The following is a 20,971-nucleotide window of genomic DNA, read 5'->3' on the forward strand; positions in this document are numbered from 1 at the left end:
ATGTATTATTATTATTGTATAATTCATTTTTTGTGTCTTATATTTTCTAAATAAACTGCTAAATATAACTAAATTGTTAAAAAAAATGCACATTGAACTCAGACTTTGCTCGTAAAATAACATTACATTAAATAATAATTACGTAATTTTACGTAGTTTATTTTGTTCCGTTTTATTCAGTATGTCATATACATCCATTTTAGCGTAGGCTATAGAAGCCGCACGTATCAGTAAAATCAAAGTGACGATAAAATAACAGTAGGCCTACAGTTTGTGTCAATTTAAAGCACGATGAATCTTCACTCTGCAATTGGTCACTTGTATATGTGACGTCACTTAGCGACAGACGACATCAACTCCCGTTCATTTTTTCAAACCAAATCAAATCTTTCGTTCACTGAACTACATCGCATCTTTTATCCTCCAACAGAGAGACACAAGTTTAGGTAAGTTTTTATTTCGTTTCCTTTTTCATGTGAAGGTAGGATGCGATATGTGTGTTTAGTTATACGCATAGAGTAGCCTGGCTCTCGCATAAAACATCTATGAAATGCGAGTATTTGAGTATGGTGATGTGATTTGTTTGTACATCTCACAATTGTTTTTTAACCACACTCTAAAATACAATTTTCAAGTTTTGATATTATTTATCAAATATTCTTAACTACAATGTTGAAGTAATACGAAGGGAGATGTTCAGTTTTTACTGATGTTTATTTTCAAGTAGGCGCTAACAATTTTAGGTTTGCCACACAAAATTCAATTTGAACTCATGTGAAAGTGTTCCTAGATCTTGTATTTTTTGTAGCCGTGTTTTTAAGACACATGGCATCAATGACTAATATTGTATCAGTTTACTTCACTGCTGGTGTACTCGATATTGAGAGATCAATTTATACCATGCTATACACTTTTTATACTTTATTTTATTGAACTTTTTGATTTATATGTGTGGCGAGTAATTGAAATGGAAAACATTGTGTTCGCAACTTTACGGGAAAAAAGGAAATATTGTTACTGTGATGTTTTGGATTGCTTAACCCGCCGCTTTGAAATCACAATGGAATTATGTCATGCTGCTATGAGATCCCATTAGTGTATATGAACTGCATGTTAGAGGCACTGCACCTTTGTTTAATTTTCTAAAATGTTTACGCTATGTCATTTTTTAAAAAGTATTTATTTTACCCTGAGCAACAACATAAACCTCATGGGATGCTGTAGTAGAGTGAGAGACAGTTAGGTTAGTTAGTATTATGAAGAAAATTGGTAAATATTTATTTAGATGCAACGGTATGGGGCCTGTTGCTGTAGAAGAGGCGATACCGTATACGTACCGATCTGTTGTTCATTTTAGATTGTTAAAAACTATAAACATAAAAAAATCGACATGTTTTAATAATGCTTGGTTCCCACTAGAGACGCAACACAAGGACATAACGAGTTGACGAATCACAAGCGATAGATTATTCGAACTGTCGCTTCCTTGGTCAACACGCTTGCGTTGCGTTTACGTCCTTGCGTTGCGTCCTAGTGGAAACCAAGTTTTATTTGAAAAAATCTTTATCAAGAAATAACATGTGGTACTGTAACAAATGAAGATACCAATAAATCAAATTATTGTTATTATAACATTGCTTCTATTCAAAGAGATAAATCACGAGGAAGAACCAGATTTACTATAAATATGTCTGATCAGTGTCATCTTAACAAATCCCATTTGACGTAAGCTGCATGAATATTATCATATTAAATTACAACGATGTGGAATTAAACAATCAACAACTTGAAAATCATTATGATCGGTTGTCACCAAGATAATTTATAAGAAAGCCTTTAAATAGAGCGTATTAATATATAAATCGCATAGCGTATTAATATATTTATTAATCGGTGTAAATCTTTGATACAAGTATGATGTTTCATTTAATCCCAACACGACGTCAGATCATTACCAAAAATAACAGAGAGAGAAATGTAAACAATCAACAACTTGAAAATCATCCTTTCAGATCAGCTAATTTTCAAGAGAGATTTTAAATTTAATGTATCAATAATTATTCGGTGTAAACAATTTGATAAATTGGTGTTTTTAATATAATCCCAAAATGTCAGAGTGGATATTACCTTACAAAAAATTAATTGACAATGACAACTTCTTTTATTTTCTTTGTAAATAAAGGAGATAAATAAACGACAAGTTAATAATTACAAAATTGATTCAAACAATAGAATGCAATGTTATGTCCAAGATGAAATGTTGCGACAGGATAACATTTCTTGAAAGCAGAGGGTCCAGTAAATCTGATATAAAAACGATAATATCAAACAAATCTTTTTGAAATAAGACATATCTATAGTATTAATTTTTGTTGGTCAATTCATTTTCCATCTCAACAACCTTGGTACCCATAACGTCACACTGTAAATACTTTATTTCTGAAGAGAAACTTCTTATTACGAAGATTGTTATTAGTATATATTATGCTGTTGCAGTCAGAATTAGGCATTAAAATTTATTGGAATTTGTCTAACGATCTGTATATACTATCAAACTAGTTTGACAAAAAATGTGTGATGTGCCCATTGAATAATTATTATAGTTGTATGACGTCATCGTGTCCATATATAGGCGCATCACATTTTGTTTATCACATAAAGTTTGATACTATAATAGTGTAGACAGAGCTTAAGAAATGTAGAAGACCTCCAATCTCACGTTGATTCAGGTGAAGTCACCTTTCTTTTCAACACAACAATTTACTTTGTTGATATAAAGTTTGCGGTACTCCACTACACGTATATTAGTTCTGAAAAGAACTGTTGAGTTTCTCGACGTTTCGATCAATATGCTTTGATCGTCCTCAGGAGTGAGAACAACTTAATTATCTTATTCAGGTATATGATTGTTTCAGATTATATTCAACTTGTTTGTCAAATTGTAAGATCTTTACAGGACAAGAATTAGAAAGTTGTCCGATATTGTTTCTTATTTACGTATAAATTACACAAAATGTAATTAAGTAACGAGTAATAGAAGACGTGATGGATTTGTAATTAAATATACTTGTTTTTTTGTAATATACACCCTTCAAGTTGTATCCATTTTTTAACGTAATTCTGTTAGCTTTGCCATAATTATCTATCCATATATATTTATTACTTTAATTACTGTGCTTTTAAATTGGACCCTAATTCAAATAGCAGGTTCGTTATTACAACAAAAGATGGGTTTGGTTCTCTATTACTAATAAAGCTTGGTTCCCACATTGACGCAACGCAGGGACGTAAGTAATTTGACCAATCAGACGCGATGGATTATCCGAATTGTCGCCCGTGATTGGTCCATTCTGCGTTGCCTGTACGCCATTGCGTCACGTCAAAGTGCAGGGAACCAAGTTTTGAGATGTTCGAGATTAGAATCAAGAATCACTCCAATTTCTAATTATTTTCTGATATTTATTTATTCCCACATAAAAACTATAATCAAATACAATGTTTTTTTTATCATTGAATTGTACATTGAGGTTTGTTTCCAGTAATAAGTTTTTTTTCTATATAAATCTTAATGTTTAATAATATCGACCTCAACGATTTGTCCTTACTTTGCTTTTAACTTTCAACGATTTAAGTCTTCTAAGTGTTCTTAAAAGTGTATGTAGGGTATGTGACACACAAACACGTGAACCTTACTTTATTGTGAACCACCATTAGTCAATAATATTTGTGCAGAAAATGTACTGAATTCAACTTATTTAAAACAATTTCCTTAATTTAATAGATAATTAGAAGTGTATTATGAAAAATTATTTGATGAAGATGAACTAAAATAATATTCTTTACTTACGTTTGCCTCTCTCCATCCAGGTGTACAAATGGGTATACCTGGTAAGATCAAGACACAGCTTTGCGCTGATTACTATAGTATGTTTCCATACGTGTTTGATCCGGGGTAATACTATAGGTTTCACAGCATTAGGCGCTTTATAAATTCACGATATTATTATTATTATTATTCTCATCTTGTTAAAACAAACAAGCTTTGGTTTACTGCCGTCTTGGAAAATAAATAATGAAATACGTAGTAGCTAGCTTTTTGTATACCGTATTATAATAAGCCTAGGCTAGATTCACTTAATTCATAATGGACCTAATCAATGTGATGTTACCTTATGAGTGTTAGACTAGATTTTACTTAATTTATAATAATATGTCTCAAGGAGATAATGACTTCATTATATCATCTACTGTAGTGATTCAAAAAGAAGGTAATTCATATTGGATGGCATTTTAATATCAAAGAAATCTCTTGATTTAGAAAAACGAATTGGAAATAACTAGGCCTACAGCTGAAGTAGAACGATGAGAAGAAAAAAGAGCAACCACGTTCTCGTCCTTGAGGAATGTTTAACATCAATTTCAACCAATGATATGCCGATAACAAACATTCGTTTCAACAAAAACAAATACATTAGCATGTATGAATCAACTACGTAAACATGCGTAATTTACTTTGCGTGACATTGGTATCATTAATTTAAAGCAATGTTGGGGAAACAAGACAATAATCTTCAACCAAATAAATGTCCAGGGTCACACAAAACAGAATAATAAGTAAATACATAAAAAAGGGATTGAGTAAACACAACTTCGTTGTCATCCTTATCCTCAAAACATTTGTTTTCAACGACTAAACCGATGTCAAGGATAGATTTTAAAAACAACCAATAAATGGACGCGTAAATACTAATAAACGACGCAGCAGCTATTGTACGCGAGCAGTCTTATTTGTACGCGCGTTTCAACATTATGATGTCTCTGGTGTCGCTGAAGAAACAACAATAAATACACGCGCAAATAATAACAAAGGACGCAGCAGCTATTGTACGCGCGCCGTACTAAGTTTTGTACGCGCGGTTCAACATTATGATGTCAATGGTATCGCTGAAGAAACAACAATAAATACACGCGCAGATACTAATAAACGACGCAGCAGCTATTGTACGCGAGCAGTACTAAGTTTTGTACGCACGGTTCAACATTATGATGTCTATGGTATCGCTGAAGAAATAACAATAAATTAACACGGTTTATGTAAACATGTAATAATAATAATAATAATAATAATAATTTATTGAAACTACACCTTTACAACGGTGGCACCCGTTCATACACGGTGCGTTCTATATACAGATAGACATTCAACAGATACAAATTAATAAAAACAAACAGATACAAAATAAAATTATCAACCGCCGACTCGATCGCTATCGTAGTCGTACGGCACTTATGCAAAATACAATGAGTTAAAAAGAAAAGAAATACAAACAATTTTTAAGTAGTACAGTAACTGAAAAAAAAAAAAAAAAAAAAAAAAAAAATTGTACCAAAATTTAAAAAAAAAAATAGTAATATTAAAAACTCAAAATAAAAAGATCTCTATACCGCAACAAAACAAAAACATTACATGCTATCTGCGAGTTGTATAAGATTGTTTCGTATTTTCCATGATCTTGCTAGGTATACTTTACAAAATTTGTCAAGACTCAATAGAACATTATTACTGAGGGGAAGTGTATCCGTCCCCAGAACATATAACATTTTTTCGTCATTGTTACTGGTGCAGAATGTTTCCCAAACATCTAACTCGTTATGAAAAATTAAGTCTTGTTTAAGTATATTTAGCTGTTCTTCTCTTACACATTGTAATGCATCACAACTAAATAAATAGTGAGATATGTCCTCTATATTTCCAGAGTTACACAATAAACAGAGACCATCATTATCCACGGTCCATTTACTTAATTTAAAATTTAAAGGGAGAGTATTGGAACCCTTTTTAACAACATTGTCAATATGCGGATGTTCACATAAATTTCTTGATATTAGCACTCCTAGATATTGGTAGGTGTCTGTTTCTGTGATGTGATGTTTGCCAAGATCCCATTGTTTATATTTATTTATCTTTTTTCCAAAAATCAAGACTTTTGATTTTTCATAGTTAAAATTAATTTTCCAATCATTTGAAAAATCACCTGCTAATTTAAGCATCTTTTTAAGGTCATGCTCATTATTGGCAATTAGCACGACATCATCAGCCCAGAAAAGACTACCCATCCATTTATTTTGGATCTTAACACCAACATTATTTGACTCTAACAACTTCTTAAATTCATTAATAAAAATGGAAAAGAGTACAGGAGATAGAGTACATCCCTGTTCCCTGATCGATTACAAATGAATCAGTAGAAATGTTTCCAAATTTTACATATCCTTCAACATTTTTATATAATTTGTCAATAAGTTTCCATATATTACCCCTAATACCACAGTTCCATATAGCTTTTAGTAGCCCTTCTCGCCATACACTGTCGAATGCCTTTCGGAAGTCCAGGAAGGCCATATAGGTGTTTTTCCCTTCTGCAAATCTGCAGGCAGCAATACTTTTTAATGTAAAAATGTGATCCTCACACCTATGCTGTGCGCGAAAACCTCCCTGTACTTCCGAAAGGACATCCCCTTCTTCAAGAAAATCAGTTATTGAGAAAGCAATAATCCTATTGAAAATCTTAGATATACAGGAAGTCAACGAAATACCTCTATAATTATTTAAGTCTAACCTATTTCCTTTTTTGAAAATAGGGATAATAGTAGATTTGTTCCATTCATTTGGAATTTCTCCTAGTTCGATAATTCTTTGGAACATAAACAAAAGAGAGTATTCAATATAAACACCCCCATTTTTAAGGAGTTCGTTTGTAATTCCGTCTGGCCCTGGCGCCTTATTATTTTTGGCATGTGCAAGAGCAATTGAAACAGTATTAATATTTAATTTGATATTATGTAGGAATGATTCCGAGTGTTCATTACTATTTGCATTATTATCATTAATATTAGTATTATTAGGATTGTCTGAACTTAGATCGGAACGTACCTTCTGGATAAACATCGACGTGTTAAGTGAGATGCAATCAGACATATTCATATGCATTTTTCCTAGAGTTTCCCAGTATTGTTTTACTGTTTGGTTCATTTTAACCTTTTCTGTAATAATTTCGTCCGAAAAAGGTGATTTAATACAACTGACCACTTCCTGTTTATGTTTAGGGCCTCTTAGGGCTTTCCAGAAATCTTTACATCTTGGTCCACCTTTATTAGCAATTTTAATTGAATTATCGACTCTTTTCTTGTTAATCTTTTGTTTAATTACATGTGTAATTACGTAAAATACACCAGACTGCGGCGAACATAGAATAATTTGAAATGGCGCCGTTTGTTCGATAGCCATTGTTGCTAGATAAGATTTTAAGAGCTGTTAACACTAATTAACGGTATGCATTTAAACATTTTTATTCGAGGACGTTTGTTTCCGCTTTTTGCAAAACATAAAGCTATTATTTTTGGTATTGTTCAGATTATAATGCTCGTAGACGCACATGTTGCTTTTATATCCCATCTGCTTTAGACCTAATTAAGATAAATGCCAATATTTTACTGTTTTTTTTTATATTGGAATTAGAAAAGAAACTTAATTTCGTTTTCTAAACACCGTGATACAGTGACGGATATATATATATTTGCTGTGCTACAGAAAATTAAGCATAATTTGTTTTTAGAGAAACGACAAAATTATGTATTAAATCAATTAAAAAGGATGATAATTTGTACGGGAAAAGCAATTTGTTCTCACTTGGATGTGACGTAACGGAACGACGAGGCGCAAAGCAAGTAATGCAAGTTGCATGAGATGGATCAAATCACTTGCGTTACTTTTCGTTCTTGCGTTGCTGCATCAGTGAGAACCACAGACGAGCTTTAAGTGTAATAAGAATATAGAGCCTTATTCCTTATGACCATTTACACACAACGCGGAGAGGACGTGCGGTTTCCGCTCAGGATAGATACAGATTCTACGTAGGGGACAAGCTACGCGGTTTGCCGCTTACCGTTACGGCTCGTCTGTGTAAATTGGCCTTTAATTGGTGTGTAGATAAGGAAGTTGTAGCGGCATAACCAGATCTCTGATATTTAAATGGTAGCCGGCCCTGGGTTTAAGACTTATATTGCTTATTATGAAGTATCAACTTTTGCAACAATAATAACCTTCTTATTTTTTAAACGATTAGAAGCAAAACTAGCGTCGTGAATTAAGCCACTTAAAAAAAAGTGTGTTACTACAGAACTAAAAGATAGGAATTAAGGTTATTATCAATGTTGTTGCTAAGGTTTAGCGCTAGCTTCTAATGACTAGCTGCGACACCTAAACCAATTTGACACAAATACAAACGTACATTTTGAATTAACAAATCGCATGTGCCGGAATGTATTCTCCGGTGCAAATACGTCACTCGTTCATGATGTGAGTATTGTTATCACACGAACAATAATGATTTTCTTATTCACTATTAAAGATTGTTATTTGCCGATACATTAATCGTTTCTGGTAATCCCCAATGCGCCGATAACTCCGTTTGGTAATTTACTGAATGGATTTTTTTTTCAGATAGCGCGCTTAATTCATAATTAGAATAGGGGATTTTGTTTTGTAATAAATCTATGTTCCCCAGGGTCCCTAAAATGTATAATGTAATTTATGGAACGGGCTTGAATCTGAATTTACGCGCACAGATCGTTGCATTTTGGAAAGTGATTTGTTAATCTAGGGTGGCGATTTGTAAGCCCCTTACTGCGTTACGCAATCAACTCGACACAACAAACCACACCAGACATCGATATCTGGCGACTGTTTTATCTTTTAACAGTACAGAAAAACACCCGATCGTAAATTACATAATTTGTAACACCAGCTTTCTATCAAATATTCTGGATTTGTTAATTAACCTTTTTCTTTGCAAATTTAATTTATTGAGATTTTATTCAAACAGAATTGGCAAACACTGGGATATGCGCTATCTAATTCGTCTATGATTGTATTGAGCACTGTGTAGATAAACTAAGCGAATACACAGTAAACATAAAAACAAATTCCATTAAAATAATAATATATAATTCTACCTGATATGTTTACACAATTAAACCGTAAGGATCTAGTTAGATTGTACGTAGTGAAACATGTTAGTAAATTGGTTTGTTTAAAGCAAGTCACAGCGAATAGATACAGCATGTGTATAGCTAGGTTTCAACGAGCTGGTGCCTATAATACTTAGAAAACATTGAAACGCTTTTTGCGTTCAGCCTACATTTATGACGGCTTTGTACCGAAAACTATTCTGTGCGTGCATGTGTTAAACGCATTATTATTTTGAGCTCACTTGACACACATACACAAACGCGTTACCAAGCCAATAATAACGCGTGACAAACGCATTAACCCTGATACAGCAAATGACACGTTTTGAAGCGTTCTAGTTATTGATATTAATATCTAGTGATGGTGGCGTCAGTTATTCGAAGCTCGATTTCATAACATTCCTATAATGACTACGAAAATAAAATAAATATGTAATAATATCTGTCCGTTCTGTTTACGTTTACGATTATCGTAATTATTTGCTATTTCGAAACGTTTAAGGCGATGGAAAGTGTGCGTGCATGCCACGATCTCTGGACAAGGGTTCGTCCTGCTTCGTGGAATCTTAGCAGAAAGGACTCGATCCCGTAGGCTAACCTAATTCTATATTTTCATCGTTGGTGTTATGAAAATAATAGTTTGGGTTGTAATGACGAATGAAGACGCCTGAAATGGCATCTGTTGTGTTAGCAATGAAGACAAGTAATAAAAATATCAATTAGAGCGAAATAATATCAAATTTATCAGTTGAAAGTACAACTGCAATTGAAAATATTATCGGTTTATTATTATAATAACAGACTATACGCGCGACTCTGTTAAAATACTATATGAAAATTAACAAGTTTGGGCTCCAGACTTTGGAGCCCAGAATAATTAACAATTCCGTCCATGTAGACACTATTAACAATTGGTAAACTACATTGATAATATCGGTAACGTTAGCAAAATAATCGTCAGTAACATAACAAAGAGACAAAAAGTAGACGCGCGCGCGCGTAAAATTCGTATACTATCAACATTTGAACGCACTGAACTGAAATATTGTAAGTAAGCCTTAAGTTCTGTCCACACTATCAAACTTTGAGACAAAAAAAACGTGATGTGTCCATATAGGGACACGATGACATCATATCACTACCATATTTGGGCATATCACCACCATATTTGGGCATACCACTACCATATTTGGGAACATCATACATTTATTGTCAACTAGTTTGATAGTGTAGACAGAGCTAACAATAATAATGACATGTCCTGTTTAGGTTACTAGTCTATATACAACATTGATGCGCAATCACAGAAATCCCTACTCCATAAAAACTTAAACAAAAAAAAAGTAAAAAATTTACGAGCGTGATAATGTAGACAGACAGTTGCTATATTGAGGATTTATTGTAAAATGGGAATGCTATTATGAAAGTTAATTGTATGTTGTAGCAATGTGTTGGTTTTCGCGCACGGGATACGTGGCTGTTGTACCTAGACTTCCTGTACTGTTTCAATAAAAAGGAACTCTAGGCGTGCTTTACATGTACGTTTAAACAAGACAGGAACTCGTAACAGTCCTTTGATCTTATGTCTGGCTGCGACAAATATCACAGTACTGTTTGTATAATAATTATATTCTCCGGTGTCTGTCAAGATGCGTGGAATTGATCGTGTCGCAACCACAGAAAAACCCTTTGATCTCCGGATCTCATCCTACCATGCTTTAACTGCAGTGGACCGAATTAACGCAATTACCATGAGATTGCGTTGCGAACGCGCAAAACGCGTTTAATCAGTATAACCACACTTTCCTGATGTGATTCACTCCCCAGAGTGCTCAAGAAAGTTTCTGTTGCCGGCCACGAACACTCTTGCCCTAGACATTTCACAATGTTACGCGCAAGTTTGACACATGCGTCTGATTCTTATATATTGAGTTATAACAATTCCTTAAGTAACCATTAGAGAACAGATTGACAACGAAGATAAATACGTGTAATGTTATGTAATGTGCTAAGTGACCATTACTATAGACAGTAAGAAATTCACGTTATAATAATAATCGCATATAAAATAGAAAAATACATTGTTTATGCATCAAATGTAGTCAAGTACGAGTTGGCAAATGTGGGTCACATCCGTTACCTTCGTCACGCAAAGCCAATAATGTTCAATCAAAAGCAAGATGTTTACGTTGACTTACGCTAACTTTAACACCTTTAAAGCTTGCTTGCCTCTTAAACGTGTAGGCGCAACGTAAGTGATGATGATCCGCGCGTTGTGATTGGTCAAATTGCTTACGCCCTTGCGCTGGCTAGCCCAAGTGGGAACAAGCTTAACGCTTCCTCATCTACTTAGCCACTACACTATAAAGACCCGACATACGCAATTTGACACGCGCGTTGAAAAAGCAACTGCTTTAATTAGCGTGCGTTATTATTCCCCGCCCCTTATCGTGCCATAATGACGATTTGTGTACAATACTAATAAAATGAACGAAAATAATAGTTGTGTAATAAAGAGATACTTCGATGGGTAATATATAACCTAAACACTGATATATAACTTAAACACTGATATATAACTTAAACAACAATATAGAGGCGTTTAATCGAAATTATAAGACTCACGTAATAATTATTTAAGAAAAATAGTTATCCCGTAATTGTCACGGTTTACGTTTATACAGCGATGATGGAATTTGTGGACACATATTTAGTTATTTTGCGTTTATTATAATAATATAATATTATGTGACAATAAATTGAATCTTGAATATTGTACGCCTGGCAAATTACCACTTGTTTTTGCCTTTTAAATCATAAGAATTTAGAATCCGCAATCTTTCGCCACTCGACAGGTCTAGCATAACCCTCGTAAATCTAAGACTATACGTACGTAGGCACGCGTACGTTTCAAGCTATACCGAAAACGACAATCACCCCAATAACTCTACGTGTTTGTTTACCCAGCACACCAACATACCCATGTTAATCTATATTTCACGAACTTACTTCGAAACCTAAACATAAACATAACATAGGAATTCTGTGGCTACAAACTATTCGATTTGTTTATCATCTAAATCACTATCGGCATGTGATCTGTTATTTTGACGCTTTTATGAAGCCATCTAGTTATCAATTAAGTGAGCAACTACATCTGCGTATAGTTTCCATTCCTCTTGCCTCATTAAAAATCTACATTTTATATTATTCCACGGTCATGTATTACAACTAAAACGCATTGTATATACCACTCTACATTATAATACTCCATTTCTCTTCAAAGTCCACCATCTTAACATGATAACCTAATTTATTAAAAGGACACAAGGTTTTCCAACTCCTTCTCTATTGTTATAGTACTTCAGGTTTTAATTCAATAAACACGGTTAGGTTTTTCAGTAATTCTAACCTTTTCAGATCAACAAACTAGGGGCAGACCTATGTTGGTTTAATCTTCTCAGGAAGACCATATTCAATATTTGTTGCATTTTTCAATTGACTCATGGAATACTCAGCGTTTCATCAGGTTTCCAGAACATACCTCAAATATATCTGAGTTTTCTAGAACTAGCTCAGATATCTAACACCCCAGCCCAGTAACCAACACTAGGCCTACAGTACACACCCCCACCCTTTGGGATATCCCTATTCAGAAACGAAACGAACGAATGAAATATGTGTTCAGGGGACATTCCTATTTAAGAGGACATTTTGTGTGTCCCCGTAGTTCTATTGTAGTAAAGTATTAAAAGAATATTGACAAACTGTATTAAGAGGACATTTTGTAGTATGGGTCCCCGTAGTTCTATTGCAGTGCTTTATTATAGGAATATTGACACACTCTATCAAGAGGACATTTTGTTGTATGGGTCCCCGTAGTTCTACTGTAGTGCCTTATATTAAAGGAATTGACACTGAAGGTACAGGTACTGCAGCCTACTTTATATTTCCCGAGAAATGAAATATGAAGGTTGTTTAGAGCTGCATATGAAACGTACATTGTATTTCAATGACGTCACAATTCGACGATATTATTAATTATTACTGCGATATTATTAGCCTAAACGTAAAAATAAATGTTTTGAAATAGTACAGAGCTAATGATAGCGAACTATAATGCCCTTGTGGAAAGTCGTAAATTGTAGTAGTGATAGAATCGTCAGGAAAGAGTGAAAGGTATCATTAGAAGCAGCTGATATCCGCGGCGGTAGATTCAATAAAACCGTACTGACCACAAAGTGAAGCCATCGCTAAAATATTCATTGGACAATTAGACAAAGGACATTGCAATCGGTTACCATTTTTTAAACATGTTTAGCCAAACTGAGCAATATTGTTCAAATAATGCATTCACATTATCCTCTATATTAAAAAAAAAATTAATTCAATATAGCTTTGAGTATTCAAAGCTATAATGCGTACATACAACCAGATCCTGCTGCGGGATCCCCGGTTCATTATTCTACTGATTGCATTGAAAAAGTCTATCAAGGAGTTTTATCCAATATTGTCAACGTGGTCTGATACAACATTTCCTATCTGCTCACGTGATTCTGGGAGATCGTAGACTTGCCCCAACCCAAATCTGTGTTATTGTCTTTTTATTTATGTTAGTCCACTAGTCGGCGTTTCGATTTTTGTCTGAAAATACAAACTCATGTGTTATACGTATGAAACGCCATATGTGCCAAAATATTTATCTTTTTACTAATTTCGGTCTAGAACTTAGACTAGGAGAATCGTTCTTTGGTTCCAAATTAGACGCAATATAACGCAAGGACGATGGATTATCTGAACGGTTAGGTTCTTGTGATGGGTCTCTAGTGGGAACCAAGCTGAAAAAATGAAAGTATGCGTATACAAATAAGTATACTCTGTTGATTCGTAGTTGTTCCAAGGCAATACTCAAGCCTTGGATGTTCTTACCGATTAGTGTAGCAATGTTCGTCTAGCTATCAAACGGTAATTGGACTCACTATTACATCATCGCTCAATCATCAGCGTATAAACCCATTACGTCTCAATTTCGTAGATTCCGTTTCCCGTTGTTAATTCAAATATAGAAATATGATTAATAAACCAATAAATCTAAACTATGTGGTCAACATCGATCGACGAATGTTATTCTATTTAATTATCTCCATTACAAATAGTAATTATTCCCAATACGTTTGCGGCAAGATAATATTACCAGAAAAAGTATACGCGAACGAGGACATCGAGCCGCACGTTCAAAACGGGTGTCACGTGATAATTATGTAAATTAAACCGATTGAATGATATATTTGAACATACTCCCATCATCTGTTGTCAAAGCTCAGTGAGAATGTAAACATTCTGTCATATGATTACGAAGCAATTTTACTTTCGGTTTATTTTACAAGCAAAGATTACACTGAGGAATTAGGGAAAATTAGGTTTATTTTCATTAAATAACTTCAATGGGCTCAATAAGAACGAATATTTCAAAATCGATGTGTATTCTAAGCCGACATTAGGTCTATAATTTAGATTGTAATGTTCTTGAATGTTTTACTTGAATGATGTATTCCAAAGGTCACGTGCAAATCGTTTAAATGACATTACTGAGTGTAATGAAATGTTGAGTGAAAAACCCAACAATGTCAATACGACGTCAGTGACTCCAATAATAGATACACACGCTGTATGATATTTAAACTCCTGTAGGCTACGCATGCAAAAAGTTGACCAATGGCGAATGACTAAAACGAGTTGACCAATGATTGGCGAGAGTTCGAATAAACCATCGCATTTGTTGTGATTGGTGCAATATCTTAAGCTTGGTTCTCACTAGCACGCAACGCAATGACGTATCGCAACGCAAAGTGATTTGACCAAAAACAATCGATGGATTATTCGAAAAGTCGCGTGTGATTGGTCGACTTTGCGTCTACGTCCTTACGTTGCATTGGTAGTAGGAACCAAGCTTTAAGTTGCGTAATACTTCCCTGTTTTGCGTCTCTGGTAACCAGCATTACTAGTGTTTGCCATTATTAAACATTTTATACAATATTGTAACTCTTTTAAACCTTTAAAATTAAATCTTTGCATATCTTTCAGGAAGAAGTATCAAAATGAATAACGAACTTACAATTGACAACTTGACCACTAATGACCCGCCATACGAAGTCTTCACACCATTCTCGTTGGCCGATTATACCACAGACTATCCACCAACTGACGCGCCACGAGCAGTGCCCATGCCAACCGTTTATTCCGCGCCTCTAATCACACTCTACAGTATCACCTTCCTCTTAGCAGTCGTCGGCAACATCTTGGTCATGGTAACCATTGTGCAGAATAAGAGGATGCGGACTGTTACCAACGTGTTCCTCTTTAGCTTATCTGTCAGTGATCTCTGTGTCGCTCTGCTCTGTATGCCGTTCACTTTGGTTGGGAATGTATTACGGAACTTTATTTTCCCGTATTCACTGTGTAAAGTTATCCTGTATTTTCAAGGTAAGAAACATGAATATTTGCCATTTCACCTGGCCTAGCAAAACTCTGGAGTTTACACACACCCGGGTGTTAGTACAGGCATTTGTGTCTGTAAACATTTGCTATCTTGGAAATAATAAGTTCAGGCTTATTTGGTTGATTTTCTCGTTTTTACCTCACCAAGAGTTTTTAAAAGAAAAGGAATGGTAGGCTATATATAATGCGGGTAATATTAATTGTTCGTTTACCACTAAGGCTCTTTCTAAATTCTTAACGACATTTTTAACTGAGACTGTCGTTGCCTCCTCTCTTCCAATTCCACATTTTCCAACCGTTAAGTACGATAAAGGTATTGTTATTATTATGTGGGAGGTGAGGGCGATACATAACGGTCTGCGAATACACATACCACGCTTGTATGTAGATATGAACCTAATGATAGAGATATCGTGTATTCAAAGTATTCAATACAGCCAGACATGTATATAGATGACCTGCGATAGTCAGTTAGAGTCTATCTAGTGACAGCTGCAGAATCGGGTGTGATCTGAAATGAAATGTGCTAACACGTTCTTAACTATACGACATGCGTATGTGTTGGGGTGTGGGGAAGGTGCAAACAATGTGATTACATTATCTATGGCAGTTAACACCAATGTTTATTCATTGCAGGTATCAGTGTAAATATATCAACTTGGACGATGGTAGCAATATCAGTGGAGAGATATTTTGCCATCTGTATGCCACTTAAATCACGCTCTTGGCAGACTAAGCGGCATGCTTACATTATTATACCCAGCATTTGGATCTCGGCTTTCCTTATATTTACACCAACTGCTAAGTTTACTGATGTTATAGAGACGAAGGCTTTCAAGATATGTCAAGAAGTGTGGCCGAGTGAGCAATTTATGAAAGTATATCTGGTAAATATTACTCTTTTTTGTTGAAAATAGTCTTAAGTAAAAGAGTGAAAATCCACTCTTTTGAGGAGTGTGCTTAATAATTACTCTTAAAAGAATGAAAGTCACTCTTAACGATTTTCACTGATCAAAGTGTGAACTAATTTTTTACATCATTTCAGTCACTTTTAGGCACTCTAAAAAAGAGTGAACTTTTAGATTGAAAAAAATTGACATTTTTGCTTTGTACTGCGATAACAAACTATTTAGATTTGTTATTAACCGGTTTCAGTGACACTGCTGATTGAGCGCTTGGACTAAAAGTTGGAATAATTGTTGATACTTTTTAAATTCTTTTCACAGACCAGTTTGCTGTTGATTTTGATGGTCATTCCTTTTTTTGTAATGGTACTTGCGTATGGATTGATTATTGTAGAACTTGAAAAGGGAATGAGCCAGATTAAAAGAGCAACTATAAAAGGTAAATACGTCAAGAATAGGGAGTTTTCGAACTTACGACCCAGGAATTATAGTTACATTGTGCGCATGACAGAACACTGGGATATGCTTCCACACTCATTAATCAGTTTTGGCGGATTACTGTAGGTTCAGGCGATGACCAACGAAACATTCTTAGGTCATAGGTCGTCACATATCGAACGCTCCCTCCTTTTTTTAAATCTTCTCCATTACCGTAAACGAAATACAATAATGGAATACCCGCATGTAATCTCTTGAGGCACGTTCAGACTTAGTTATTTACCCGGGTAAGTTGGTGACCTACCCGGGTAAGTTGGTGACCTACCCGGGTAAGTTGGTGACCCACCCGGGTAAGTTGTGACTTACCCGGGTAAGTTAGTGACCTACCCGGGTCAGTTGGTGACCTACCCGGGTAAGTTGGTGACCTACACAAAAGAAAGCGATAATTGTTCCATGAAGTCGACCTATCCGGGTAAATAGCTAAGCCTTGTAGTTCTTCAATTATTTATTTATGTTTGTAATGAAGAATGTGTATATTAATAAATTATGTGTGTTTAACTTTCAGAGAAAGAAAATATTGGTACGAAAATGACAACATTTAAATCAACGCCCACAAAAGAACCGAAAGAGAGTAAACCGAAGGCTTGTGCCCCGCGCAACACGTCGTCGAATGCTGCAAAGAAACGGGTAGTGTTTATGTTAATAATCATCGTCGCTTTGTTCTTCGTCTGTTGGACACCATCTTGGGTGATAAATATCTGGTACATCCATCATCCTGCCTCCGCAACCAAAAGACTTGACCCTCTTTTCATTTCTGTGATGCGCCTGCTGACGTACGTTTCTTCCTGTACTAATCCGATTGTCTACTGCTTCTTAAACAAGGGTTTCCGGCAAGGATTTCTGGAGGGCTTCGGTTTTTGTATTGGGCGTAATTATAGAAACAATCCATCTACGCGGAATATGATTATCAAAAGTAATACAGCGAATACGAATAAACAAGCGCCGACGTCTGGATTTACAAACGTTTCATCGGAATCGGATTCATAAAACGGAGGAAATAATGAAGATCGAATGACGTCTTCATGACAAGAAACGAATTTGAAGTAGCCGACAATAGACGCGGTAATAGTGTACATTTGACATTGCAACGCGTGTAGGACGACATGGATGACGAAAATCTATTATAAGACAGACAGACCGACCGACAGACCGACAAGCTTGTTGTAATGTCAACCTTTTGTGCTCACATATTCCAATTCCAAAACATAAGCTGCGGCCAGTACGGTTTTCAGTAATATACAAAGCTAAATAAACTTGTTTGTGACGCGTTTATATCGGTGTGTGACGAAAATTATACCATTACAGTATAAGCTTGATTCCCATTTGGAAGCAACGACCTCTCAACGCAATTGAGTTGACCAATCACATGCGACAGTTCGGATGATCCATCGTGTCGTGATTGGTCAAATTAGTTGCGGTGCGCTTACGTCCTTGCATTGCGTATAACCAAGCTATACTAAAAAACGAGCTTCAACGTATCTACTACATTTGTCAAAACTAAGCATTTTTAAAATTTACAAGAGAAAAATTTGTAACTGAAATATATGAAATATAGTACTGTACTTGGAGATTACAGAATTACGTTTGAATGTATATATTATTAGGCCTATTATTTACGTGTACTGAATAATGTGAGGAACTCGATTATCTGTACTGATCTCCATATATCAGTATCGGTCTAGTATCAAACAATCTGTAACACGCGAGGCCTGTATTAAAGTTATTGCCTATGATACAGACGTCACTTGTTAGACAGAGTTTGCCTACGATCCTGGGAAAATTATAGATACAGTATCGGTTAAATTATGCTCCCAAGTGCAAATTTTAGGTATGTTTTAAAAGAATGCAAAATAATACAATACTTTAATATGGAAAATATTATTTATATACCTGTATATAGAAGGACTCGTGCATAATTTTAATTAAGAAACAATGTAATCGACAGATGACTGGACAATATCACTGCCAATGCACAATACAACAAATTACATGCGTTTGTGCCGAGTGCAGCACTATGAAGAGCGGCACCAACGAATATGAAGCATAATTTATCATCGTATGCGCTTGTTGGGATAGCTTTCGCGACTACGCAAAATATTGGGTTGTTAGTCGCGTGGCCTTATCGACAATATGCGCAAGTAAGCTTGATTAGGCCTACACTGCGCGTACCGCGTAGGTCAATCTGAAATGATATATGACCGACAGACAATCGACGGACTAAACCATAAATGGCTATTACACCGAGTCTAAAGCTTGGTTTCGACGCATTCATCGCAAGTCATTTGACCAATCAAGCCGCCACATTCCCGGGCTGTCGCTTGTGATTGGTCAATTCACTTGCGTTGCGCCTACGTCGTTTCGTTGCGTCCAATGAGAACCAAGCTTTAAACGAAATTCAGGGTGATTCAACATGATAATATTTCAATTTCAATTGCTTTATTTTACTGTAAGTGCTGCAGTTGAGTAACCAACACTTAAATGCCGCGCTACACTTGTTCATTACATACAGAACGTGCAATATGCACGTATTATTACCTGATAAAGTGAAATTGAACAACGAATTAACCTACAACTTGTCACAATGCTCCAATTTGGCTTACTAAAGGCTGCGACTTGTTCGATAATTTCAGTGCGTCAATTTGGCTACCTTGAGCCTAATTCCATTAAGCTCTGTCTACACTATCAAACTTTATGTGATAAAAACATTTGATGTGCCCATATATGGAAATGGTGATGTCATATCACTACCATATTTGAGCACATCACATTTTTTTTATAGTTTGATAGTGTAGACAGAGCTTTAGGCGAATATTATCGAAGAAGTTGACTAATGAGCATGCGTATTAACATTTTCATCTACTTTTTTGTGATGCGAAAAATTGCACAGCCAATCAGAACTAAAAAATGCTCGACTCGCGCGAATATATTGCTAATGAAGACGGGCTTTATAGAGGCCGCGACTTGTTCGATGCACAGTTATTGTACATCATTTTGTATATAGTTAAATAAATGCTTAGGTTTGGTTCTTCCTAGACAAAGGTCTATATGCATGGCAAATTAGCTGTGCTCGGTGCAAACACGTATAATAAGGTTTAGTAAGAACCAAACCCGATACATTCAAATCTTTTACCTAATTAATATATTTAATCTAGTAGTATAGCTGATTTTGTTATAAATATTAAAATACAATATTCTTATATAAATATAAACCGAGAAACGGTATCTATGTTATGAAATGCTGAATACGAATAAAACAAGTTTGTTTTTAAGAATAATGAGAGTTCTAGTTTAATTATCAGGCATTGTCCTTCAGGATTTGCCAGCGCAAACATTTTTCTTTAATGCGTGGCCTACCGTATCGGAAACATTGCGCACAAATGAACTGGTGAATTTATAACCAATTCAAAAATCACAAATGAGGCGCAACGTTTTAAAAAGCCATGACATTGGTGTTTTAACATACAGCTCTTCAATAAATTACGTCATTTTAGACAACAGTAGAATAGCTATTTAATCGTGGTTGCCACTAGAACGCAACGCAGCGATGTATCGACGCAAAGTGCTGTATTGCGTAATCACAAGTGGGAACCAACGACGCAACAGTACTGCAAACATCGTAGGTTTGATTTCACGCAGGCGGGGGCAAACACAATTATTGGAAGGGCATGTTCTTACGTTGCGTAGATCAAATTACGTTGCGTCGCCAGTGGGAACCACGCTTAAGGGGACACCTTCGTGGTCCAACAAAGTGTCCTTTTAATAGAGCTGTACCCTTAATGGGGGTGTATCCTGAATATGGGTTGGCCGTATTTTTGGCCATATATAATTATTTAATTCCCTTAGTAGGTTACTGTATTAGTAGTAGTAGTAGTTTAATAATATGGGATATATATTAATAACCTATTCCCTAACTAAATACGGTATCTTCAATGGGGTGGGCTAGAGGGTGCAGCACAGGTACACGTTCACCCACCAATTTTCTTCCCCTACACATGTCGTACGCGTCCAGTATAAAAACAATGTGAATATATACTGAACTC

The 20,971-nt window shown here is 35.3% G+C and overlaps 1 protein-coding gene across 1 annotated transcript; it reads left to right on the plus strand.

Annotated features, from left to right (window-relative positions):
* The first annotated feature begins 314 nt into the window (after positions 1-314).
* On the plus strand, positions 315-20,398 carry LOC144843072 (cholecystokinin receptor-like). The gene is made up of 5 exons (XM_078699752.1): positions 315-446; positions 15,115-15,513; positions 16,165-16,415; positions 16,755-16,872; positions 17,437-20,398. The coding sequence occupies exons 2-5, from the start codon at positions 15,129-15,131 to the stop codon at positions 17,916-17,918; spliced, it is 1,236 nt and encodes a 411-aa protein (XP_078555878.1). The 5' UTR covers positions 315-446; positions 15,115-15,128; the 3' UTR covers positions 17,919-20,398.
* Positions 20,399-20,971: the final 573 nt, after the last annotated feature.

The sequence above is a fragment of the Antedon bifida genome, chromosome 5 (assembly GCF_963402885.1).
Source record: "Antedon bifida chromosome 5, ecAntBifi1.1, whole genome shotgun sequence".
Taxonomy (NCBI): Eukaryota; Metazoa; Echinodermata; class Crinoidea; order Comatulida; family Antedonidae; genus Antedon; species Antedon bifida.

Excerpts from the sequence above, each read along its gene's own strand:
- LOC144843072 (XM_078699752.1), top strand. The coding sequence starts at position 15,129 with ATGAATAACGAACTTACAATTGACAACTTGACCACTAATGACCCGCCA. Across the intron at positions 16,416-16,754 it reads AATTTATGAAAGTATATCTG|ACCAGTTTGCTGTTGATTTT; the intron begins GTAAATATTACT and ends TTCTTTTCACAG. Across the intron at positions 16,873-17,436 it reads TAAAAGAGCAACTATAAAAG|AGAAAGAAAATATTGGTACG; the intron begins GTAAATACGTCA and ends TTTAACTTTCAG.